Source organism: Denticeps clupeoides, chromosome 19 (genome assembly GCF_900700375.1).
Source record: "Denticeps clupeoides chromosome 19, fDenClu1.1, whole genome shotgun sequence".
Classification (NCBI taxonomy): Eukaryota; Metazoa; Chordata; class Actinopteri; order Clupeiformes; family Denticipitidae; genus Denticeps; species Denticeps clupeoides.
The window spans coordinates 15,176,791-15,201,885 of NC_041725.1; the positions used below are offsets into that span (position 1 = coordinate 15,176,791).

Here is a 25,095-nt window from a genome sequence, read left to right on the forward strand (position 1 = left end):
ACTTCTGGGCTTTTTTTTTTTTTTTGTTTGTATGCAGCGAGAAAGATAGCTGTGCTCATTAGATGTGGCTCTTATTTTGCAAGTCGTTAAGTGCTGAAGTTTGTGAAGTGAGTTTGAAGAATCCAGCTCTTTTGTACATTTCATTTTTTTTTTGTCTGTATATTATTATGTGCTCATGCAGTAAAACACTGTACATTAATGCTACTGGCTTGCAAATGTTTTTTCAATGTGACCGTGTAGTATCATTTGTTAGCTGGATGAGCCGATTTAGTCACACTAACGCTGTTTTAATTTACTTGCCCTACCTGCTTAAAGATGCATCAACATGTTTTAATTGAAATGAGAGAAGGTTTTATCCTCTAACAGTACTAGTCATGATGCATAATGATATTACGGTAACGCGATAAGCCACATACACTTCCTTATAGTAGGGAGTGGCCATTGTTTAAAATTTCCAAGACCATTAAACCCTGCTGTCAATAGTTAAAAATAGCAACAGAGGCAGGTTTTATGTCCATGAGGATCGTCAACTTCCTTGACCTGATCTCCAATAAGTCATTTATTACAAAAAGACGAAGCACGTATGAATCCAAATAAAGACGTTATTAGATAGTGGTGGATATCGCTGCTCATCATGCCACAGTGAACGCGCCTGTCGACAGTGCCGATGAGCGCTGCAATTATCTGCCATTTATGACTTGATGAGCTACACGGTTTATATTCTCCTTTTGACGCTGGAGTCCAAAGACCACTGCCTGGGATTTCAGAAGTCTTAACGCACTCACAGCAGAAGGGTTAATGCTGCTCACTGTAGCGGTATGAAGCAATGCATACTGTTGCATGCGAGTTGTACAGATTGGCCAGATTCAGGAGATAAATCAACTGGACGTGTCCTTCTCTGACTGCCTGTGCTGAGGTGAAACACACTTTACTGCCCCATTTATAACAAGACACTCTGCTTACATAGGTGGCTCTGTTTCACCAAGAGGGCAAAGTCTGTGGGCCATAAACTGGGTAGCACCGGAGGAGATGTCCCATTTTCCTGAGCGAGCTGGAGTGATCCTCGCGACGGCCAGACAGCAGGGACAGGGGTCCCGGCGACTGTGAAGTTCACAGGTAGGTTTTTATTAATTAATGTTTAAATTATGGTTTAAATTATTTAAATTGTCTCTTTAAATTTTTATTTTATTATAAAATTTTATTTTATTATTTTTTTCTTTTATTTTTTCTTTTAAAATGTAGACCTGAAAGGGAAAGGATTCAGCCATGGTGATCCTAAGGAAGGTGAGACGCTATTAAAAGAAAATTAAATCCAGAGCCATTTGTTTTACACAATGAACAATTTTTTTTTTCTTTTCAGGGTGATTATGTTTGGGTGGACTTGGACGTGGGTGAAGACAAAGTTCCAATAGGAGCTGAGGTCAAGCTGTCCAGCACAGGAGAGCTTCAGCTGATCGACGATGAAGGAAAGGTACAGACGTTTAAGACGTTTCACTGTTCTCCCCAATTAGTTCAGTAGTGCTGACCCTCACGTTGTCTCCAATGCAGGAACACAAGATCACCAAGAAGCTGGAGAGCTCCCTCAAGACCATGCATCCCAGCTCAGTGAACGGTGTGGACGACATGATCCGACTCGGTGACCTCAACGAAGCCGGGCTTCTACGCAACCTTCTAGTGCGGCACAAAGAAGGCATCATCTATGTAAGTCAAGCTGAACAACCTGTTGTGTTACACACACACACACACACACACGCACACGCACACATATATATATATATATATATATATATATATAAAAATGAGGTAGAATTTATGTTTGATTAGTCCATTTCTTTTGCTCTTCAAAATGGACTAAGAAGGTTTCTTTCCATTGGCTTATTCACAGGCCAACCATTTGAGGAAACGTGTCTTTATTAAACCAAATTCTTAATTTGTATATCAGCCCATTGTTTCAGACTTTGAGCCCTGAGTTATAGCAGAATCCCTTGTCTCCATGGAGACGCGTAAGCCCTGTTTTTTTGGAGGTGAAGAATCACACCGCTGCCCTGCCAAGATTACAGAGCTAATCAGCGCATGTTTCCAATAAAGAATGTGACCTTGTAAAGCTTATTGCTGTGACTGGAAATGGCCTGACAGGTAAGAGTAAACAAAACCAAAAGTGTCATAAAAGCCATCAAGTTGACCTTTCACTGGTGCCATCGTCATCGTGTTGTTGGTTTCAGAACTCAGTATTAACCTAACTGAAGATTTACCAGCAGGTAACCCTGGTGTGTGTGTGTGTGTGTGTGTGTGTGTGTGTGTGTGTGTGTGTGTGTGTCGAAAAAAAACACACAGTTGTCATTAAAGCATCCTCTGCAAAATGTGCGTTGAAATTGTACTCACAAGAAGATTGTGACATACAGTATGCAACATATAAGGTTGCAAGGTTTTTAACCCATTTAAAAGGAAGTCAGCAGTGAACGAAATACACAATGAAAAATTATCAGATGAATCTGATAATTGGATATTAAATTGTGCGAAACAACAGAAAGGCCATAAAGTTTAGGGGTTCAGTTTCCTGGTCATGCAGCATAGACCTAGGCTAAAAGACAACTTCACAATCCTCTGTCCCACAGACGTACACAGGCTCCATTCTTGTGGCGGTGAACCCGTACCAACTGCTGCCGCTCTACACCACGGAGCAGGTGCACCTGTACACGGACCGCCGGCTGGGCGAGCTGCCGCCCCACGTCTTCGCCATCGCCGACAGCTGCTTCTTCAACATGCGGCGCAGTCGCAAAGACCAGTGCTGCATCATCAGGTTTGTCCTCCCAATGCCCTCTGGATCACGCCCCGTCACTGGCTGTAACTGGCGTAAAAAGCGTAAAAAGCCAAATTCTAAAATGTAGTCTCTTACGTTTTACCTGTAGTCAGCCATAAATTCATCACAATGCTGTTTTCTGGATTTATATTTCGCATGGCAGCGGGGAGTCTGGAGCCGGGAAGACCGAGAGCACTAAGCTGATGCTGCAGTTCCTGGCCGCCGTGAGTGGCCAGCACTCCTGGATCGAGCAGCAGATCCTGGAGGCTAACCCAATTCTGGAAGGTCCATAGATGCCATGCGACTCGGATCGTGGAGAGGAGGGATATATGACAAAATTAATATATCTCTCACTGTTTTTTTTTTGTTTTTTTATATACTTCTGAACCCTTAGCCTTTGGAAATGCAAAGACCATCCGCAACGACAACTCTAGCCGCTTTGGAAAATACATCGACATCCACTTCAGCAAGAGCGGCGTCATCGAAGGCGCCCGCATAGAGCAGTATCTGCTGGAGAAGTCTCGAGTGTGTCGACAGGCAAGCTCTGGTCACCTTCTTTTTACCACAGGCCGGGGTTTAAAGGTGACAGATGGTTCCCTGGGTCCGTGGACACAACTGCTCTCGCTGCGACTAAACAGACGTATCCTGGAAGGTCAATGAGCAACTTCTCCTCGCTTCTGAGGAGAGCCCACGGTCATCAAAGCCCATGTTGTCAGATTCACGTAGCCTGGAGAAAAAATAACAGTTTTAGTTGACATGGGCTGGTAGGTACATGAGCCGTGAGTCTCCCCTGACTGGACACATGCTTGTGCCCTAGGCCCCCGAGGAGAGGAACTACCACATCTTTTACTGCATGCTGATGGGGATGCCCGCAGAGCAGAAGAAGATCCTCGCGCTTGGCACTGCCTCGGAATACAGATACCTGACCATGGTAATGCCATTTGCTGTCCCGCTGAGCGTTTTCCTGCTTTTAGACCTTTCTCCTTTGACTGAACGTCTCGGCCTGGGGCAGGGAAAGTGCACTTCCTGCGAGGGGCGAGACGACATCAAGGAGTATGCCCACTTCCGCTCGGCCATGAAGATCCTCACCTTCACCGAGAACGAATGCTGGGAGATCTGCAAGCACCTTGCTGCCATCCTCCACCTTGGCAATGTAGACTTTGAATGTAAGGACGTGTTCAGGCACTTACTGTTACATGGACTTTCCTGCGGAAATTCTAATAAAAAATGTCTTTTTTGTCTCTGTGTTTCAAGCTTCCATTACAAACAACATGGAAACCTGTAACATCCTTTCATCCAGTCATTTCAACATGGCCACCAAGCTGCTCGAGGTGATGAGCAGTCACTGTAATAATGCTCCAGTGGTGGAACAGACAGGATGCCCACCTAATCCGGCTTTCTCCCATCTCCTCGCTCCAGGTTGATGCCAAAGCTCTGGAGTCTGCACTAACCGAGAGATCTTTCATGACCAACAGGGAGAAAGTGTCCAAGCTTCTGAGCCCGGCTCAGGCTATGGACGGCCGCAATGCGTTTGTGAAGGTGCTGTATTTTAACAAGCATGTGACAACGTATTGAACAATGTACATATCTCATCTGCAGAAAAAGAGCAGTGCGAAGAGGTTCAACCTAACAACGATAACCTATTTATCTTAGGCTATGGCAGATTTAGAGCATTGAGTGTTCCACCCAATTAATGAAAGCAAGAAAAATAAATAAATGAGAGAATGATTTTAAAACCCATGCTTTGGTGCAGGCCATCTATGGAAAGATGTTTGTGTGGATCGTGGAGAAGATCAACAGTGCCATTTACAAGCCGCCGTCAGAGGACTACAAGCCACAGTCCATTGGCCTGCTGGATATTTTTGGCTTTGAAAACTTCAACCATAACAGGTTTGGATATAAGTACAGTAACACTTTTAAATGAGTCTACTAATTAAGTAAATGCTAAATTAAAAATATCTAATGTGTGTTGCGCAATATGTTTAATTACGTTTTGCCACATATGAATGGAATTTGATGGTATATGGCAAATTCTGTGTCAACATATGTCCTTACTCTCGCTATTTTACCAAAGAGACTTTGTGTAAGAAAGTGTAAATTTCAAGATATTTGGCTTGGAAATTAAGGACTGACTTAAAATAAAACATGCATGTAGAGGATGTCAGAGATGGAGTTGCGGTTTTTGGTTTGTTCCATTCAACACGCCAAGGTGCCTATATTCAAAAACAGTGACGTAAATGCAGTTTTTAATTCTCTATCCCTTTTAAAGCCTCTGACACTTATATGGAAGGTCATGGAAATTCTGCTCTTTGGTCAGGGAAAGCCATGGAAAAGTCAGGGAATTTTAGGTCTGACTTAAAGTGGGAAGTCTGCAAATTAGTATGTAGTAATAACGTGTATGTGTGTTGCATTTATAGCTCATTGAGCATTTATAATAGTGGGGGTACTATTTTTAATTAGAACTGGATAACCTTGGTGTTTCCATGCTGTCGTTTCGGGGACACGGTGGACAATGTCTCACTGTGCTGCCTTGTGCCTTGTGTTTTGGTCCCGCAGCTTCGAGCAGCTGTGCATCAACTTTGCCAATGAGCAGCTGCAGCAGTTCTTTGTGAAGCACATCTTCAAGCTGGAGCAGGAGGAGTACGCTCACGAGGACATCGTCTGGAAGCACATCAGCTTCAGCGACAACAAGGACACACTGGACTTGCTGGCCAACAAGGACATGAATATCCTTGCCTTGATCGATGAGGAGTGTCACTTCCCCAAAGTATGACAACATGGCATGAAATGCGTTCTAACCTAATATTGATTCAAATATGACTTGCAAAATGGATAAATAGTGAAGCTAATAAAAGAATTATAAACACACAACATGAATAAATGGGTAAATCTTTATCTTCTCACTCGTGATTGTCTTTAAAACTTGTCTTTAGGGCACAGATGCCACCTTGCTGTACAAGATGAACCAAAAACATAAAGACAGCAAAGTCTATAAGCCACCAAAGAGCAGCCATGACACAAAGTTCGAAATAAAACATTTTGCTGGTCATGTGACCTACGACTCCCAAGGTAATACCCCCTGTAGAACGAGTAAACACAGAGAAAAGGATTAATGGATGTCCTGTTAGAGTTTTAAAAAAAATATTCAGAAGAAATAACACAGATGAGCCAGAATCATGGTTAATTCTTCATTTCGACAGGATTCCTGGAGAAGAACCGAGATGCTCTGAGCTCAGACCTGCTAAAGTTAGTGGACACGTCCACCAACAAGCTCCTGAGGCAGATCTTCCATAACGACGTGTCAACCACGACCACTGGCATCACCAACAGCTCCAACCCCAGGATGATCATCACCCCAAAGAACAGCTTACGGGTTAGCATGACTCCTTAAGATTGAAATATCCGCATGTTCTTTACCAGTCATCCAGGGTGGTAGTAGCCTAGTGGCTAACACACTCGTCTATGAACCAGAAGACCCAGGTTCACTTTCACTTAGAGAATAGTAAGAAGCCCCTTTACAGAATCTCTCTTTCCACCACAGCAACTGGGCGACACGAAGAAGCGAGTGCCCACCTTGAGTGGTCAGTTCCGCCAGTCTCTGGACGCCCTGATGACGACCCTCACAGCCTGTCAGCCGTATTTCATTCGCTGCATCAAACCCAATGACTTCAAAAAGCCTATGGTAAATTCACCCATAATGCATTTAACGTCTGATAAAAGTCTACTGTGGTTGGCTGGTGCTCCACGCTGGGCCCAGACGTCCTGTGATTATGGCTGGGATTGGCGAGGATTGAGCAGTACCGGGGCCAAATGATTTATTGATTAAAACTATTATCTTGATATCCTATAATACCAGTAAAACATTTATTTGACCAGTTCTGTATTAAATAAGTGCAATAAGTGTCAAGATTCAGCACCCCTGGGCGAGGCTGCTATAACCCACGGCCTGTGTGCAGCTCTTTGATAGGGAACTGTGCATGCGTCAGCTCAAATACTCCGGCATGATGGAGACGATTCGCATCCGCAAAGCCGGCTACCCCATCCGCCACAGCTTCCAGGAGTTCCTGGAGCGCTACCGCGTGCTGCTCAACGGCGCCATCTGCGACCCCAAAACAGTGAGTTGCATTTTGCACGCACTGAATTCTCGGAAATGGTCTGTCCTCGCACTTAATTTTCATGTTTTTTATTCGGTATGCCTCTAACAGCAAAGTGCCAAAGCATGCAGTGAGAGCATCTGTTCAGCAGTGCTGAATGGAGAGGACTGGAAGGTGGGCAAGACCAAGATTTTCCTGAAGGTAAAAAAAACAATTCATCAAGCATTCATTCATTTTCCTTTGCAAATTCATCGTCAGGGAATTGAATAAATTCATATTTGGTTTCATTCAGGACTACCATGATACCTTCCTGGAGCTGGAGAGAGAGGCAGCCCTCAATGTGAAAGCCCTCATCATTCAGAGAGTCCTGAGAGGATACAAGTACAGGTGAAGCTGTCACCTCTCCTGGTTTTAAATGGTGTTGGTACAGATAATAAAAAGTGATGTTTAAAATTCGAATGTCCCGTCTTGGTGTCGTTCTTGAAACAGGAGAGGCTTTTTGAGGCAGAAGGCTGCAGCTCTGGTGCTGCAGAAGCAGTGGCGCGGGTACAAGGTCCGGAAGCAGTTCCGAGTGGTGAGCTGCTCACGCGGCGCGGTGTAACCGGAGAGAGGGTCACTGCTGAGTTGCTGCTCTGGTAACTCTGCTTTTTAAAAAAAAAAATTTCCACTCTAGGTGCGTCAGGGCTTCTCCCGCCTCCAGGCCACCGTCCGCAGTCGGCAGCTCTGCCACCGGTACAGGCGCCAGCGGGCAGCTGCCATCGTGCTGCAGTCGTACGCTCGCGCCTTCGTCACCCGAAGGGAGTGGCGGCGCAAGAGGGCGGCCGTCATCCTGCTGCAGTCCCACACCAGGGGCGTCCTGGCCCGGAAGTCTGTCAAGAGAATTCAGAACGACGTATGGCAGCTTCGCGAAGCGCGCGACGTGCCGGCGTGTAGAGACCAGCCGGCTCTGAATGCTCTGCTCTGCTCTCCGCCATTTTGCTTTTCCAGGCCTTCCTGTCTGCTCAGGAGAAGCAGGACGAGGAGCTCGCCGCCCTGGAGAGACAAAGGCGGTTGGAGGACGTCCTGCGCAGCAAGCGGGAGCAGGAGGCCGCGGCCCAGTCGGAGTCCATCACTGACCAGGAAATGGTGGACAATATCTTCGGCTTCCTGCCCAGTGTGGTGGGAGGGCAGGAGGGACAGGCACCGGACGGCTTTGAGGTTTGAGGCGCCTCTAATCCAGCTCCGATCTGGATTTATTTCGGTGTCACCTGTTTGGAGGAACTCACCCCTCTATTGGTCTGCAGGACCTGGAGGGGAAGCGGCTGCTTTTGGAAGAGGTGGACTTGGACGAAGCTCCAATGGCCGTGGACCTGCCAGAAGAGGACTATGACGATCTGGATGAGTACTCCTTCTCCAAGTTCGCCTCCATGTATTTCCAGGGTGCCGCGACGCCCGTGTTTATAAGACAGAGGCTGCGGCAGCCGCTGCTGTACCATGAGGACGAGGGTGATGTTCTGGTACAGAAACTTCTCGCTCCTAAATAGAAGGCCGTTTCTTGATCGTGAGTTGTCTAATTCTCCCCTCTGCTGTATGTGTCCTGACAGGCTGCACTGACCGTGTGGTGGATTATTCTGAGGTTTATGGGGGACCTGCCAGAGCCCAAGCCCATCATGAATGACAAGCCAATTGCCCCAGACCGCTCGCTTCAACCAGATGTGGCTTCCAGGCAGAATAGACGCCTCAGCAACTTGGTTGGCATAGATCAGGTCTGTGAAATTGACACTTTTTTTGGACTGAAACATCTGAAAAGAGCATCAGAGCAGTAGCTGACATTGTAACCTGTTTTCCTTTGAAGAAATTACTGAGGAACAAAAGGAACCGAAAAGTGACCGCAGTTCCAGAGGAGAACTCTCGGAACAGGAAAGGATCCACATTCACTGACCTCCTTACACGTAACCGAAAGACCTCTGTAGCAACGGATGAGGATAGCTTAAAGGGCCGGAAGTCCTCTACTTTCACCGACCTTCTGAGCAGAAACCGAAAGATATCCACCACTTCAGATGAGATGGCTCCATCTCATAGGAAACCATCCACAATTGAGGAGGAGGTAAGCTTGATGGCTAAAGCGTATTTTAACAAAATGTTAACCTTAATCCAACCATGTCGACATATATCTCCTCGCAGCCTGATGACCCCAATGTCCCGGCCTCAAAGCCCCCCACCATCCAGACTGTGACAGAGGAGGAGGAGGTCATGATTGGCGAAGGGCCCACTCTTGACCGCCCCCTATCATCCCTTGAAAAACTCCACATCATCATGGGATACGGCATAGTCAGACGTGACCTTAGGTAATAAGGCTCTACATACAAGACACATTTTTTTTATTTTCTTGGAGAACCCGCTCCATCAGACCTCTTTTTTAAGCATATTAATCTGATCCATATTGCACACAGAGTTTTAATTGGGTAAATTGGTGTGAAATGCTCCCTTGCGGCTAATCAATAGGGACGAGATCTACTGCCAGATCTGCAAGCAACTCCAGGAAAACGGGAACCGGAACAGCTTTTTCCGTGGCTGGATCCTCCTCTCACTCTGCCTGGGCATCTTCCCCCCAACAGAGCGCTTCATTAAGGTATCTCTCAAACTAGTAACTGAAGATATAGAAGAAGCCTGAATCCTACTTATTGATTATTAAGTAGCCACACATTTCACAGTTATTGGTGAAATAATTGTGGGTAGATTTCAGCCTCAATTGCATCACACATGTGTGGTCAATGAGGACCCATGGACCTTATTATTTTTCTGATTACAGTACCTACAAAACTTCATTCGTACCGGCCCTGGAGGATATGCCCCATACTGCGCAGAGAGGCTGAGGCGCACTGTGGCCAATGGGGTTCGTGGAGAACCTGCTAGCTGGCTGGAGCTACAAGTGAGTCTGGGGATCACCCAGCATCCATCTGCATACCACAAACAAAAGACTTGCATAATTTGTCACCATTTGTCCTCCCTTTTGCCTTGGGAACAGGCCACGAAGTCCAAGAAGCCCATGGGCATTTCGGTCACCCTGATGGACGGCCGCACCATCAACATGCCCGTTGACTCTGCATCAACATCTAACGAGATCTGCCAGACGATTGCCCAGAAAGTCAAGCTCACTGACACCTTTGGCTTCTCGTTGTATGTGGCCCTGTATGAAAAGGTACCCACCATTCTCTACTGCCAGAAGGCTGCTGGGGTGTAAGACACTTGCCTGTGAACCAGAGGTTCAAAACTCACTTACTACCATTGTGTCCCTGAGCAAGACATTTAACCCTGAATGTCCCTGTAACCCCTGATTGTAAGTTTGATAAATGTAAATGCTACCTTGTAATATCTGCTGGATTAAATGTTAACAACAATCATAGGCACGTCGGCTGCATCGGTCATGTATGTAAGTGGTTGCTTCCTGCGCTTTAGGTGTGGTCGCTTGGCAACGGGCGCGAGCACGTTATGGACGCCATCACTCAGTGTGAGCAGGAAGTCAAGCGTAAGGGAGGCCAGGAACAACACGCTCCCTGGCGCTTGTACTTCCGCAAAGAGATCTTCACCCCATGGCATGACTGTGGCCAGGATGAGGTCAGCACTGACCTCATCTACAGACAGGTCATCCGCGGGCTCAAGTATGGGGAATATCTGTGTGAAAAGGTACACGAATGAGGATGGTGGTGTCAAATCTGGAACCTTTTTAATGTTAATTATCTGTTAAACTGTTAATTATCTGTTAATGTTGGACTAAAGAAATTGCCGATTACATTAACTATTTTATATTTCTGATACCCAGAAGACGAACATATTTAAATAAACCCTATTAAAGCAATAGAATTAAAACACAATCAGTCCATATGATTTTTGATTTTACTTCATATGCTTCTAGGAGGATGATTTCATCCAACTGGCAGCCAAACACTTCTACATTCAGCACGGCTCGGACGCCAGCATGGAAAATGCAAAGAGTGTTGTCAATGAGTGTATCAACTCCACCCTGCTGGAGGCCAAATCGGAGGCTAAATGGGTGCAGATGGTCAGCCAGGCACATAGCGACGTGAGTCCCAAAGTTCTGCAAAGGGCCGCAGTCCTGCAAATGTTGCTCTGTCTCTGATTTGACACCCCAGTGAGTAGATTAATGATGTGATAATCAGCCAATGAGCTGTAGTGTTAATTGAAGGGAAGTATGTCAACTATAAATTACGGTTCTTCATCTATCATTAGCATCATGATGATTTGTTTTTCAGGGGCCAGATATAAATTCGAGGAAAAAGGCGAACAAAGTGAAGGCTGAAGTGGTGGACTATGCACGGCAGAAGTGGTACATGCTCTTCTCCAAGTTCTTTGAGGTCATCAAGATCTCAGGTACTGGATCAAGCTATGTATTCAGAGTTCGGGTTCATACGAAAATTGCAAAGATTCCATATCGCCCCCTTGTGGTCTCCAAGAACTTTTACCCTACGACTATCTGTAATACTTTTTGAAAGTATTTTTTAAGTATGGCTAATTATAGTCAAACACATCTGAAATGTCTATGTCTTGCTGAAAGATTGAAGGTTGTCTGTTTGCAGGGCCTGCTCTTCCCAAAAACAAGTTCATCCTGGCTATTAATTTGAGTGGATTAACCTTTCTTGATGAGAGAGAGCGGAAGCTGATTGTGCTGACATACCCGGAAATCACTGGGGTCAACACCATGAGGTAGTAGGTCGAAACCCTGAATCCGGGCCATGTGATAAAACCTAAGGCCGGTGCATACTGTGAGTACTGTGATTAACCCTGGACTTTCCTCAGGGAAGGGAAGGCCTTTGGCCAGTCTGTGTGTTTGCTGACACTGAAGGGAGACTTCATGTTAAATGCTGTCAGTGCGGCAGACATCGCAAATCTCACCACCATGTTCCTGGACGGTCTTAGGGAGCGCTCAGAGTATGCAGTGACCTTGCAGGAATCCAGCAAACTGGGTAAGATAACAGAATCACTCCACTATCTGGGCACATCTGAGCCAAACCACTTTCAGAAATTAGGAAGCCCCAAATGAATTTTTCATGTTGATGCTCGTCAGATGATCCCACATACCTCAGCTTTAAGAAAAGCGAGCTCATCCAGCTCATTAAGGACAAGGAATACCTTCCTGATCGCGGCTGGCTGAAGGGCAGGAATGAGCGAACTGGCCAAATTGGTGCCGTGCCGACTGATGCCATATTGATTCTGCCCACGCTCACCAAACCCAGCAATGAAATCTTGGTGAGGCAGTTTTTTATTGGCTTCTCATATCTTTGCTATACCAAAACTCAGATTAATAACACATAACACAATAACTCTGCTCTTAGTAATGCAATTAATGTAGATAATGTACACAAAACAATAATGCTTTTTCATCAGAAAAAAAGAACGAGCACACAGTTAATGATTTCTTATTTAGGAATCAGTGTCACTCTGCAGACAGTTCATTCATGGATTGTTTTGTGTGCCTGTGTGTATTTGTGTTCTTAAGACCCTGATTAGTTTGTCTCCAGACCAGAGACAGAACATCATCAGCTCCACTCAGAAGGGCACCTCCACTGAAAGAGTGGCCCCCATGTCCCTTAAAGAGTATTCGTTTGAGTACTTCAGGTATCTGGTTTGCTTTCATTTGCTAGAAATGTAGATATTTTTTTTAGATTTGTAATTAAAATTTCATCCATATCTTGAAAAAATCTAACTTGTTCTGTTTATCCCCTGTGTGCAGGCCGCCATCCAAGGATGTGAACAAACACATCATGTCTAAAGGTGCTGCGCCCGAGAAGCTCTGGGCCAACTCCAGAGAGCCCCTGAGACAGCCCCTGCTGAAGAGTCTGATGGGCAACTCCGAGCTCAGCCATCAGGCCTGTCAGGCATTCACTGATATCCTTCACACACAAATACACTCACATAAATATGCAATGATTCAATCACAAAAATCACTCAGTCTGCATCTTTACTTTGTTGTGTTCTTGTTTACAATACCTCACAAAAGTACACCCCTCACATTTTTGTAAAACAATTATTACATCTTTTCATTTGGACAACACTGAACATATGACACTGTGATGCAATGTAAAGTAGTCACTGTCCAACTTGTATGACAGAGTACATTTGTTGTCCCCTCAAAACAACGAAACGCACAGCCCTGGCAACAAAAGTGAGTACAATCCCAAGTGAACATGCCCAAATCGTTGCCAATTAGCCAGTTTCCCACCATGTGGCTTGTTAATGTTACAAGGTCTCAGGTGTGAATGGGGAGCAGATGTATTAAACTTGGCGTTGTCACTGGGCAGTGGCGGACCCAAAGGTTGCCGGTTCGAATCCCGATCCACCGAGGTGATGCTGAGCAAAGCACCGTCCCCACACACTGCTCCCCGGGCGCCTGTCATGGCTGCCCACTGCTCACCAAGGGTGATGGGTTAAAAGCAGAGGACACCAGCAGCCTTCTGATTACATGGCTGCTTCCTTAACCACTAGGCCATATATTATCTGTATCTAATATATATATCTATATTTAGATATATATTGCTTTGAAAATGTTGCTGATCCTCCTTGACATGGTATGAACCTATCCTGAAGTACATGGGAGACTACCCCACCCGGCAGGTGCAGACCCCTCTGGAGCTGACCGACCAGATCTTCGGGCCGGCCACACAGCACGAGGCCCTGAGGGATGAGATCTACTGTCAGATCATGAAGCAGATGACCAGCAACAACAACCGGTACCTGCCTCAATGATGCCGCCTTTGTTCTGAAATGAACTAATCATAAACTAGATATTCAAATATATTTGAAGATTCTATGATGGTGCCTTTGTAAGGTTTAGAATGTGTACTGACATCTCTTTATTTTCCTTAACTATCAGTAGCTTTCATTTCTCATGACATGGAAAATTTTCTGGGACCATAATAATGTAGATACAGAACAAGTCTATAAATGACGTGTAAAAAAAATAAGTAGAACCCTATGTTCTTAAAACCCAGAGTGTAAAGTAACAAATTCCACATTATCTCCTAGATGTTTATTTTACAGTTCCTTTATTCCATGTGGTTTGTCTCGCCATGTTTGCTTTGAGTTTCCAGCCATTCTGCTGCCTTGTGTGGCTTGGCAGGAGGACAGCTAATTTAAATGCGCCGCGGCCGTAACTCTGAGCAGCGTTTTTACTGTTCGACCCTGTCATTTCCTCTCTCAGGTTCAGCATGGAGCAGGGCTGGCAGCTGATGTGGCTGTGCTGTGGCCTGTTCCCGCCCAGCAACTCCCTCCTCAAACACGCCCAGCGCTTCCTGGAGTCCCGGCGCAGAGAGACCCTGGCCCCCGACTGTCTGCAGCGCCTGCAGGCCTCGCTTAGGTGATTAGAAAGAAAAAAATCAGTTTAATTCCTGTGTGCTGTAAATGCATCATGAATAAAGCCCTATTGGACGGGAAACTGCGTAGCACAACAGCGTTTTCACGCCTGCCCTGGTGGCATTTTGTGAGGAGAGTGCCCTTTCACCACGCCAGTGACTGTGCCAGGAAGTGGCCACCTCGTGTGATTGATGACATGGCAAGTGCAAGTGCATCTGCTGGTGGCCCCCGTTCATCTGCGGTCCTCCTCCATCCGGGTGCTGACTGCAGCTGCCCAAAGCCGCGGCCCTTCTGTCAATCACCAACTAGGGGCTGTCGCTGCAATAGCAAAGTTTTTTTTTTATATATGATATGAATATGTGTGTGAATTTCAACATAAAATACAGTCAAATCTTGTATAAATTTATTTGAGCTCATTTAGTTTTAAAATCAAGCCATGGAGGATTATTATTAATTACAACTTGTTCAGCCAAGAAACCATCTTGAACTATATTCATACAACTTGACAAAAGTAAAGTGCTCCATGTCGTTTTTTTTTCTAAACATATTAGTTCATTAATTTTAATTAATTGACTGTGTATTTGAACTACACTGTGCACTCAGAAAGCAATCATTGTGTTAGTTTAGAACAGAAGCACTTTCGTGCCTTTTAGTTTAAGGGAAACGTTGGCCCTTATCTGGAACATTTCTTTTCTGTCTGGTAGGACGGAGCCAAGAAAGCTGCCCCCTCATCAGGTGGAGGTGGACGCCATTCAGCAGAACAGCACCCAGATCTTCCACAAGATTCACTTCCCCAATGATACAGAGGAGGTACATGATCACATTGACTTTCCAATCGACCCAGTCCTTTTACTGCAGACCACAAGGGGGCGATGTAAAATCTGCAGGCCTTGTGCACTAAGATGGTTCACCTGACAACTCAGGCCACACCATTTAGTAGAGCTTTCGCATTAACATTTAGCAATTAAGAGTTGTCCATTTATTTACACCAATATATAAAACAGCATATCTGATATATCAGTCATAATCTTTTTGACTAACCCATTTGTGAGTCAAAATAGGACCATGTGAAGACCATGTGTTCTTGCAGATCTTCGAGGTGGGAACCAGCACAAGGATCAAGGATCTCTCCCACACCATTGCGGATAAACTCATGCTGGTGTCTGCAGATGGCTTTAGTCTTTTCATGAAAACTCCAGACAAGGTGTTAATGCATCATATGATTATCCATTATACAATAATAGATACTTGTATACTAAGTAGTGTAATTTTAAGTATGTCTGAATAAGATATTTTTCTCTGGCTTTTCCGCAGGTTCTGGGTCTGAATGAAACTGATTACTTCTTTGACAGCCTGAGGCAGATCACAGACTGGTCCAAGAAATCCAAGAGAGTCAAGGAGGGTGAGTGATCTCTAATGTCTGCTCTACCACTCCTTATGTCTACCACATAAACCTGAGTCACCATTTCCCCCAAATAAAACATTTCGGAAGACCCATTGCACGACACAGCCGAACCCCTCCGACTAGGTTGAGTGCCAGTATATTTAATCTGTGAGTAAATGGTGTTTGCAGCTGGACCGGTGGCTGTTCCGTACCTGGTGTTCTTCATGCGTAAGCTGTGGTTCAACGTGAGCCCTGGCAGGGACCTGGAGGCCGACCTCATCTTCCACTTTCCTCAGGTTCCCAAAACACCTCATTCATGCCTCCCATTACCATCCAAATTGAATTTAAGAGCTTTATGTAATTTCAGTGCAGTGAAAAAAGTTGCCTCATCTGCTTGCATCTATATACAATAATTGCATGAAGGAGTTGCCCAAGTACCTGAGAGGCTACCACCGCTGCACCAAGGAGGAAGTGGTGCATTTGGGTGGCCTGCTCTTCAGGGTGAAGGTCAACGATGACAAGAGCCAGTTCATCATGATCCCCAAAATGCTGAAGGACCTCGTGCCCAATGACATGCTGAAGGTCACGTCTGCTGATGACTGGAAGAAGGTGGGGTCACACACACATTATACTGTTCATGTTTACTGAGTTCATTTCTCGTGATGGCATCTGTGATTGTGTCTCCTTTCATCCATTCAGAACATAATTGCAGCTTACAACAAACAAGCGGGTCTCACTGTTGATGAGGCCAAGGTGGCTTTTCTGAAGGCCGTCTGCAAATGGCCCACTTTTGGCTGTGCTTTCTTCGAAGTGAAGGTACTAGGCTAGACTCGTATGAAAATATGAAAAACTACTGATCCATTTAAAAAAATGTAAATTGTATTGACTTTTGTGTGATAGCAAACGTCCGAACCCAGTTACCCAGACATTGTGAAACTTGCCATCAGCAAGCAGGGAGTGACCATCATTAATCCCAAAACCAAAGTAACGTCCTTCTGCAAGCAAATTTCTTAGAGATATGTATGGTCCTTAATTGCTGTGGGAAATTATTTCATTTTTTCCCCCCACTGAAGGACATTCTGGCAAACCACCCTTATAACAAGATTGCAAACTGGTGCAGCGGCAGCACGTACTTCCACATGACGGTGGGCAGCTTGGTGAGGGGCAACAAGATCCTGTGTGAGACCTCACTGGTAAGGTTGCTTGTGGTTGTTTCATTAGTGACAGTTACCAAAGCTAGATGACAATAAAATATTCTCTTCTGGTGTAGTCCAGATTCCATTAGATGTCATGTCAGGAAATTTGTGGTTGATGCAGGAAAGCAATCAGGAAACCCAATTAGTGTTGGTTTTTTTTTTTAAAACAAGAATAAGTCGTCGGGGCATCGTTTTTTTTCTCACCAAACTGATAGTGTGTCTTTTTTTCAGGGCTACAAGATTGATGACCTGATCACTTCATATGTGAATATGTATCTTAATGAAACCAAAGCAGTCGCTCGGCCCAGAAACCAGCGGTTCCGCTGAGGATGCTCACCATGCTGCCCCAACACAAAGTCCCAATTCATTACTGTGGCTATTAATGCATGTCCATATCTAGAGATAAATACAGAGTTCATGTTTCACTTCATACAAAACAAATCTGAGACAAGTAGGGTTATTTAAGTTTTTATACTTTTAAAATAATTTTTTTGGTAAAGTTAATCGGTTCGATCCTCAAACACTTTCTATTTAAGCTCCAGAATTGCACAGCTTTGCACTTCATACTTTTGTTTGTGCATTAAAATAGGACAGCAGCACTGCTGATGCTTGACTTATTTATTATTAACCCACAAATGAAAATGATTCTAGGTTTGTTGTTTTTTAACATTTTAACAATAAAAGGCATTGTTCTGCACTCAGTGTGCAAAATCATATCATATCCACACATGTGAAATTGACTAATAAAATATTCTCCGCACGGTGTCTATTTGTCCATTGTGTGAGCGCTTTGAATTCCATCTCAAAAGGCGTCTGAGAGACGGGCTGAAAGGACTGTTAAGTGTTCTCTATATAGTGTTCATATTGTTTTTTTTTTTTCTTTTTTATAACAACGACTCAGAATCATTGACAACCCCCTCTCTGTCCCGGCCTGCGCACTGAAAAGAAAGTCCTCTCTTTATCAAAATGAAGTTCTGGCCGCCGGCGTAAGGCTGATGACACAAAGACTCGGTAAAAAATAGCACTGGCTAAAAAGCTGCGAGACGTCCCAATTAATAGCTGGCAAGGCATAAACGGCCCTGGCTGCCCGGAGCAGATAGCGGCTTCATTCACCCGCGGGGGCTGCATTAGCATACGGGCAGGCACGAGACGCCCGGAGGAGGGTGGATCTTTAAGGCCACAGCTGTGGTCCTCATGTCTGAAAGATATATTATCCCTCGGTGCCCCACCGACCAACGGCAAGCCACATCTGTCTGAGGGCCAGTTATTTTTGCGGACCCCCGTCCTGTCAAGAATGAGATCCACAAAGGCCCCCCTCCTGATTTCTGCTATCCCGCCACCTCTTATATTTTCATTTTCAGGACGCGAGGGTGGGTGTGGTGACACATGGGGCCCTCTCCAAGTGACTTGCAGACACTTTTCACAAAAGCTTCAGTTTCTTTATTCATAAGCGACCCCAATGCTTTCAAACAGTCCATCTTCTATGTATATAATATGGGAATGAGGGGTAGGGCTGGGGGGCATCATCCTAAAGGTCTACTGGTGCGCTACTGGGCCCCGTTGCCATGGTACCCCGCCCGGCAACACATTAGGACCGAGGCACGCCATTCTTCTTGCTCTCCTCCAAAAATGCGCCACTTCTCCTGACTCGGTCCATTGTGGGGCCCGCACAAGTGGTCCTCAGAAAGACGAAGGGGTTACAGGGAAGACGGGGTGGGGTCAGGGTTTAGCCCAGAGCCTCACTGTGGGGACTCCCTCTTTGTAATCAAATTTGTTGGGATACAATAAGAGCCACAGTCTCGTTGCGGCAAGAAAACACCCTGGCGTGGAGACGGTCGAGGGACCCCGCCCCCTCCTGTCAGTGTCAGCGCTCTTCCAACGCCGCGCGGCCCGAACCCCGCTCCACTCTGCAGCGCCGAGCGGCCGGGATCTGCAGCCAGACCAGCTGTTATCAGTCCAGCACACTACTTGGCTCCTGTGGTCGCCATCTCTCTTGCTCCCCACCCTCAGAGTCGTCTGGGTAAGCTGTCGCGGAGTCGTGCTCTAACTTACTTTTTACTTCCCTCTGTTGCTCTTTTTACTTTTTCCTTTTTAGTTTGACAAATTTTGCTTCTTTCTTGAACAACTTGTTGTGGTTAATGAATAACTAACTGTGTATTATGTATTGTTACACATTACACATATATGTACATATATATATATATTCTTTGGTATTTATATATATATATATATATATATATATATATATATATATATATATATATATATATATATATATTTTTTTTTTTTTTTTATTACAGTTACGCATTTAGATTTTTTAAGAAGAGGTATGTTGGAATCTGTCAGATGGAGACGCTATCGCTATATAACCACTTTGGTCCGATGGATTATTTGTGCCATAGCTTGCAAGAGGAGTAGAATTTGTTTAACAGGCTGAAAGCATGCATTAGTTCCCCACTTGCTGGCATGGCCAGAACACAGGCTTTGCTCCACTGGCAGCCTCGTCACACTCCTGCTCTCCCTCCGGCTTTGGCTAATCTCTCAAAAGTTTCAGCCCCAAGACCCCAACGTCTTTCGGTGGGGTCGGCAGTCGCTCTTTACGTCAGACCGCACACCAAAGACTTTCAGAATCAGATCCCTGTAAGTCTGGCAATAGAGATTTAGGGGGATTTGGATTTTTTATGGGATCATGGAAGGTGGTTTGTGGTGTTTTTTTGTACTTTTCCCCATGCATCATTGCATGTCTACAGAGATGGAGAATCGCTTTACTAATGGAAGCACTTGTGACCACTTTTTATTTCTTTATTTATTTCTTTATTTTGGAAGACTTTGGTCTTTGAGATATTTTCACACTTCCATGCTTCAGCTGGAAACAGTCATCCTCCTCCATCTGGACTAATAGTTACGTGCCCAGTGACTCCCCATGGGGGAGAAGATGTTTCATTTGAAACAGTTTCCTGAGATTTAGCCTTGACCATACCAGCTGCAATGGAGGTTTGTCTGGTGGACGTGTTGTTCTCCAGCTGTTTTGCATTGTCAGTTTAACTGCTTTCAACTGTTTGGATTGATAAAGGGCTTGGTGTGTCTGTGGGACCCAACACTGGTCCTCCCACAGGAATTAGAGTTAAGACCTCTTCTTCTACACCCCCCTCCATCTGTGTTAGCATGAAGGCGGTGTCCTGCACACACCCAACGTTTTTGTTTTCCTTGGGCAGCGGGAAGAATTTTTTTGACGTATCTCCTTACTTTCCTGACCTCTTGGAGGTGTTCCAAGATGTTTTTTGAGATTAGGTTCCAAATGAGCAAAGCACGCGAAAGTTTGAATTTGTGTGTGTAAATTGATCATTTGAACTGGATTATTTACGATAATGGCTTCATTTTAAAGGCAGCTGATGGCACTAACAAGTTTCTCCAAAGGGTCTTGCACTTCTTGGGCAGACTGATTGCCACATCTGCAGAATTATTAATAGAGCAACTGCACTGACAAGTGGGGGATGCATGCTACTTTTCCATAATAACCCCAAACAGTCTGCCTCTTTAGATCTGAGCTAAAGGGTGGACACAGAGTGCCATTAATTACATGCAAAACCGAAGCCTCAGAAGGACAATTGGTTATGTCTGAAAGGAGACAGCGATAGCGAGGAGTGGCTGCTGCTGCATCACGCGGTTGAGGTGTGGACGAACGAGCCCAGAAAGGCCCCAGAATGACCCGTAGGGGGTGGACGGGGTCACCTGCTCCCGAAAGCATGTGCATGCTCCCCCGGGACGTGTCCATCTCCCCACAATCGCTACATCGGGCCTCGGGCCAAAACCTCAAGCACAAACCCAGCCCGGGTTCACACTGGGAACCATAATATTTACTACTGCTCTGGACTCAAGAGACTCAGAGTCCAACCATTACATTTGCAGCATGGAGGAGGCTGCAGCCCGACTACACTTGATGTCTAGTAAATATTTATTGGAAGCTAAATGGAAAAAATGCCTTTTGGCCCAGTTTAGGGATTTCTTTGGCTCCTCTTTGTTCAGTTGAAATGGGTTAGGCATTGGGTCGATGAATGAAGCCATTCTAGTGATCAACTATTCCGTCGACTCTTAAAGAGTGTGAGACCCTGAGAAGGGTCAGTGTTGAGAAATTTGGACCTTTAGGGGTCTGAACAGACTGACTGTACTCTGTTTCCAGCATTTCTCTTTTGTTTCCAGTCTTCACGGGACATTTGCTGTCTTCTGACTCTAACTGGAATTTGCTTGGCTCTGGATTTCTGAGTGCAAATGATGGAGGAACTTTTCTGTTTCTTTCAGCTGAAATGACAATGGAAATGCCTACAGAGGAAACCTCCTTGGTGCTGAATAATCAGACAACGGAGAACTGTGAACAAGTCAACAACACGGTGGAGAACCTGATCTTCGGAACCTATTACATCCTGGTCTTCCTTCTGGCCGTCAGTGGCAACGGCCTGGCATTGTGGATCTTCTCCCGCCAAAGAGGAACATCCTCGCCGTCCAACGTTTTCCTGCTCCACTTAGCCGTGGCCGACCTGTCCTACGTGATCATCTTGCCACTGAGAGCCACATACCACTTAACCGGTGGGCACTGGCCATTTGGTGAAATCCCCTGCCGCCTTGCGGGATTCTTATTCTACGTCAACATGTATGCGAGCCTATACTTCCTGGCCTGCATGGCCGGGGACCGCTACCTGGCGGTGGTACATGCCGTGCGTTCGCTAAAGATACGCCACTCCCGCTACGCCCATATCACCAGCTTTTGCCTGTGGGCCCTGGTCACCGTCTCCATGGCTCCACTGCTTGTTACGCAGCAGACGGTGGAGATGGAGGGAACCACTGTCTGCCTGCAGTTGTACCGCGAGAAGGCCTCCCGTCGAGCTCTAATCTCCCTTGCCGTGGCCTTCACTCCACCCTTTCTGGTCACGCTAGCCTGCTACCTGTTCATCGTACGTAGCCTGAGAAAGGGTTCGCGTCTGGAGCCGACCCTGAGGCTCAGGGCCCTCCGCACCATCAGCCTGGTCATGCTCATCTACATTGTCTGCTTCCTGCCTTACCATGCCAGCCGAGCCATCTACATCCTTGGTTACAGCCGGCAAGACCTCTCCTGCGGTGTCCAGCGAGGCCTTGCGCTGGCCAATCGCCTCACCTCGTCCCTGACCTGCATGAACGGGGCCCTGGATCCTCTGGTGTACCTGTTTGGGGCTGAGAAGTTTCGTGGCACCGTGCAGAGGCTGCTGTGCAAGAAGCCGGGTTCTGGATCCAGCGCCACCAGCGGCGAGCTGAAGGGAACACACGAGAGCTCGGTGAGCGCCAAGTCCGAATTCTGATGGGAATGAAGCGGAGGAGCGATTCCGAACTCTTCAAGTCCAGCTTTGAGTCTGGCTACATGCAGCATTAGTTCAAGAATGTTGTGTGGACATGGTGACCATGACCATTTCTAGTCAAGGTACACAAAAGGCACAGTTGAACTGCTGCCTCAAAAATATTAAGTTTTGCAGTGTCTACATGCAATCTCATAATATGCTATTATATAATATCCTTTTTTTTTTTTTTTTTTTTTTTTACATATTTTTAAAAATGGAAAATGTCTATGCTTAGGTAAATAGACCAGACAATAAAATGAAAATGCAGCATCAAAAGCCACAAAAAATATGTAAATATTTTCCCAACATTGTAAATGATTTCCCCAAAACATCCAGCCTTTTACTTGGAAAGTACCGTTTCCCATCCTTGGTCCTGGAGGAGTGTTTTCACTCCAATTCTACCTTTTTTAGGCTCAGGCGTTCCTTAAAGGCCTAATAATGAGTGTGGCTGTAAACCATCCGGTTGTGTATGATTTGTGTGTTTATATTTTTAAATCAACAACTGCAATGTGGTATGCAATAAAACTTTATTACAAGGCACCCACTATGCAGCACTATTTATGCATTTTAGTGTGACCTTTCACGCTGTCTCTTTTAACCCCGAGCATGCTTTGTAAGCTAGTATATTACACTGACTTCACTGTTCCTGCTTCCCGTGCTATGCAATGCAAGTGCTAATGTTGTTTAACACATTTTTGTTGTTTTATTTTATCTGATATTTATTTGATGTTGTATGTATCTTTTGTACATTATGCATATTAAATCATCTGAATACATAGTTTTTGGTTTGTTATTTGAATTTAGAATTTTTGGTTTGTTATTTGAATTTCAGTGCATTGTCTCTCTGCTCCCCGGGAGCCTGTCATGGCTGCCCACTGCTCCCCAAGGGTGATGGTTAAAAGCAGAGGACACAGTTCGTTGTGTGCACCATGTGCTGTGCTGGGTATCACAATGACAATCACTTCACTTTCACTTGTTTTCCTGAACTATATTTCGATGGGCTGTGATTGTCAGTAAAAGTGCCTTAAAACAGCAATTTCAGGGTGGTAATACATCAGTAATGGCAAAATGCAATGCTAAATGCACACTTCAGGTGACAAAACCTTTGAAAAGATGAAAGAATTTTTTCAAAAGCGACTCAAGGTGGAAATCAGAATCTACATCAAAATATAAATGTGAGTGAATCCAACCTACAGACTCAAAAAGGCCAGCCTGACACACTAGAGGGCAGAATGGAGAGAAAACAGCACTTCAGCACACTGTTCTGCCACTCTCCACCAAACTTGTTATCTATCTTCCTTCAGATACATTTGCCTGTTAGTCTAAGAGTGGAAGATCACAGCACAAATAGGCACCAGTGGAAAGGTCACCATTCCTTATTGTGACCGCATTACTTCACAGATCCATCCCTCGCTATCTCTCTCTGGATCTTTTTTTGCATTTACTGACACCTCTTTTAATTTTTTTCTTAGGGGCCTTTGTGTGTCTCTTTGTGTGTGTCTGTGTGAGCATGAGTGAGTGACAGTGGCTTTTTTTCTGCTAGAGATAGGCGGGGCGGAAACCCCCTGTGCCACAGTGACTTGGGTTCTGTTTCCACATTATGTGACAGACGCTGTGGCTTGTCAGCAGATTGCCTTTCTTACTTTCTGCTTCTTCTTCTCTACTTCCTATCCTCTGCATGAAAGTGTTGGGGGATCCTCTGTTCTTTATACAGAGTCTGTGGGATGCAGAGTGGGCATGTTGTGTGTGTAAGTGTGCATCTGATGCATTTGCATCGTTTATGATGTGGTCTTGTGTACACTCATTCAACCCCTCAGATGTCTACAGACCTACACACCTGAAAAGTTGCACAGTGTGCATTTTTTGATAATCCACATCCATTTCAAATGAAATATATAATGGTGACTACACCAGTATCCATACCGATTAGGTCTGGCCAGTATTTGGATGAGAGACTTCCTTGGATGGCTTGGGTGGTGCTGCAAAAGGTAAAAGCTCAGCCAAGTATGGAATGGGGGAACAGTGTCATTAAAACAAAACGTGCAAAAACCACTAGGTGTCTTGTCCAGTCCAATGCTGTGCAGAGTAACAGAGTATAATACTGTACAAAGGATGCAATGAAAGCATCTTCAAAATGATGGTAGAATGATATTGATATGTTTTGATATACATCAAATTGATGTGTTTTTGATATATGTCTGGCTTAAAGAAAAATGGAGGAACATTTTGTGGACTGATGAAAGTAAAATTGTTCTTTTTGGTCCAAGGGCCACAGACAGTTTGTGAGACGACCCCCAAACTCTGAATTCAAGCCACAGTACACAGTGAAGACAGTGAAGCATGGTGATGCTAGCGTGTTTCTCCTACTATGGTGTTGGGACTATTTATTGCATACCAGGGATCATGGATCAGTTTGCATATGTCAAAATACTGCAGAGGACATGCCCTTGAAATGGGTTTTTCAACAAGACAATGACCCCAAACACACTAGTAAACAAGCAAAGTCTTGGTTCCAAACCAACAAAATTAATGTTATGGAGTGGCCAGCCCAATCCCTGGACCTTAATCCAATCGAGAACTTGTGGGGTGATATCAAAAATGCTGTTTCTCAAATTCAAATTGTGGTGTGCAAATGAGTAAAGTGAAAGTAAAAAGTAGTAAAACATTTGTGCAATGGTTCTGGGGGGATTGAGTCCAGAAGTGATTGAAAGTGAAAGTACTGGAGTGTATTAGTGTTCTGTCCTATGAAGTGTTGTGGTTGTTGAGAGCTCGTATGGCCTTTCTGAAGCAAAACCAAGCAGTTATAAACAAAACATAAAGCAGTTATAAAAACGGGGTCATGCAACAAAATATTAGTTTAGTGATTCACAGGAAGTGAAACAAAAACGTTTCTACAAAAAAAATT

The 25,095-nt window shown here is 45.1% G+C and overlaps 2 protein-coding genes across 2 annotated transcripts; both read left to right on the forward strand.

Annotated features, from left to right (window-relative positions):
• The first annotated feature begins 794 nt into the window (after positions 1 to 794).
• Positions 795 to 17,584, forward strand: myo7ba (myosin VIIBa). The gene is made up of 48 exons (XM_028961437.1): positions 795 to 1,116; positions 1,243 to 1,284; positions 1,361 to 1,471; positions 1,549 to 1,701; positions 2,616 to 2,800; positions 2,964 to 3,085; positions 3,195 to 3,337; positions 3,618 to 3,731; positions 3,813 to 3,966; positions 4,055 to 4,131; positions 4,220 to 4,339; positions 4,554 to 4,690; positions 5,357 to 5,567; positions 5,734 to 5,869; positions 6,001 to 6,173; positions 6,342 to 6,482; positions 6,757 to 6,915; positions 7,006 to 7,095; positions 7,187 to 7,281; positions 7,384 to 7,468; positions 7,568 to 7,786; positions 7,882 to 8,091; positions 8,178 to 8,390; positions 8,478 to 8,639; positions 8,729 to 8,980; positions 9,058 to 9,221; positions 9,379 to 9,505; positions 9,686 to 9,805; positions 9,902 to 10,075; positions 10,333 to 10,560; positions 10,790 to 10,957; positions 11,148 to 11,265; positions 11,472 to 11,598; positions 11,692 to 11,858; positions 11,960 to 12,141; positions 12,392 to 12,510; positions 12,626 to 12,780; positions 13,469 to 13,622; positions 14,093 to 14,248; positions 14,949 to 15,054; positions 15,335 to 15,448; positions 15,559 to 15,646; positions 15,818 to 15,924; positions 16,052 to 16,237; positions 16,328 to 16,444; positions 16,529 to 16,612; positions 16,702 to 16,821; positions 17,056 to 17,584. The coding sequence occupies exons 2-48, from the start codon at positions 1,267 to 1,269 to the stop codon at positions 17,149 to 17,151; spliced, it is 6,657 nt and encodes a 2,218-aa protein (XP_028817270.1). The 5' UTR covers positions 795 to 1,116; positions 1,243 to 1,266; the 3' UTR covers positions 17,152 to 17,584.
• Positions 17,585 to 18,612: 1,028 nt separating this feature from the next.
• On the forward strand, positions 18,613 to 22,968 carry gpr17 (G protein-coupled receptor 17). The gene is made up of 2 exons (XM_028961432.1): positions 18,613 to 18,844; positions 21,124 to 22,968. Exon 2 carries the CDS (start codon positions 21,129 to 21,131, stop codon positions 22,152 to 22,154), a length of 1,026 nt encoding a protein of 341 aa, XP_028817265.1. The 5' UTR covers positions 18,613 to 18,844; positions 21,124 to 21,128; the 3' UTR covers positions 22,155 to 22,968.
• The last annotated feature ends 2,127 nt before the right edge of the window (positions 22,969 to 25,095 follow it).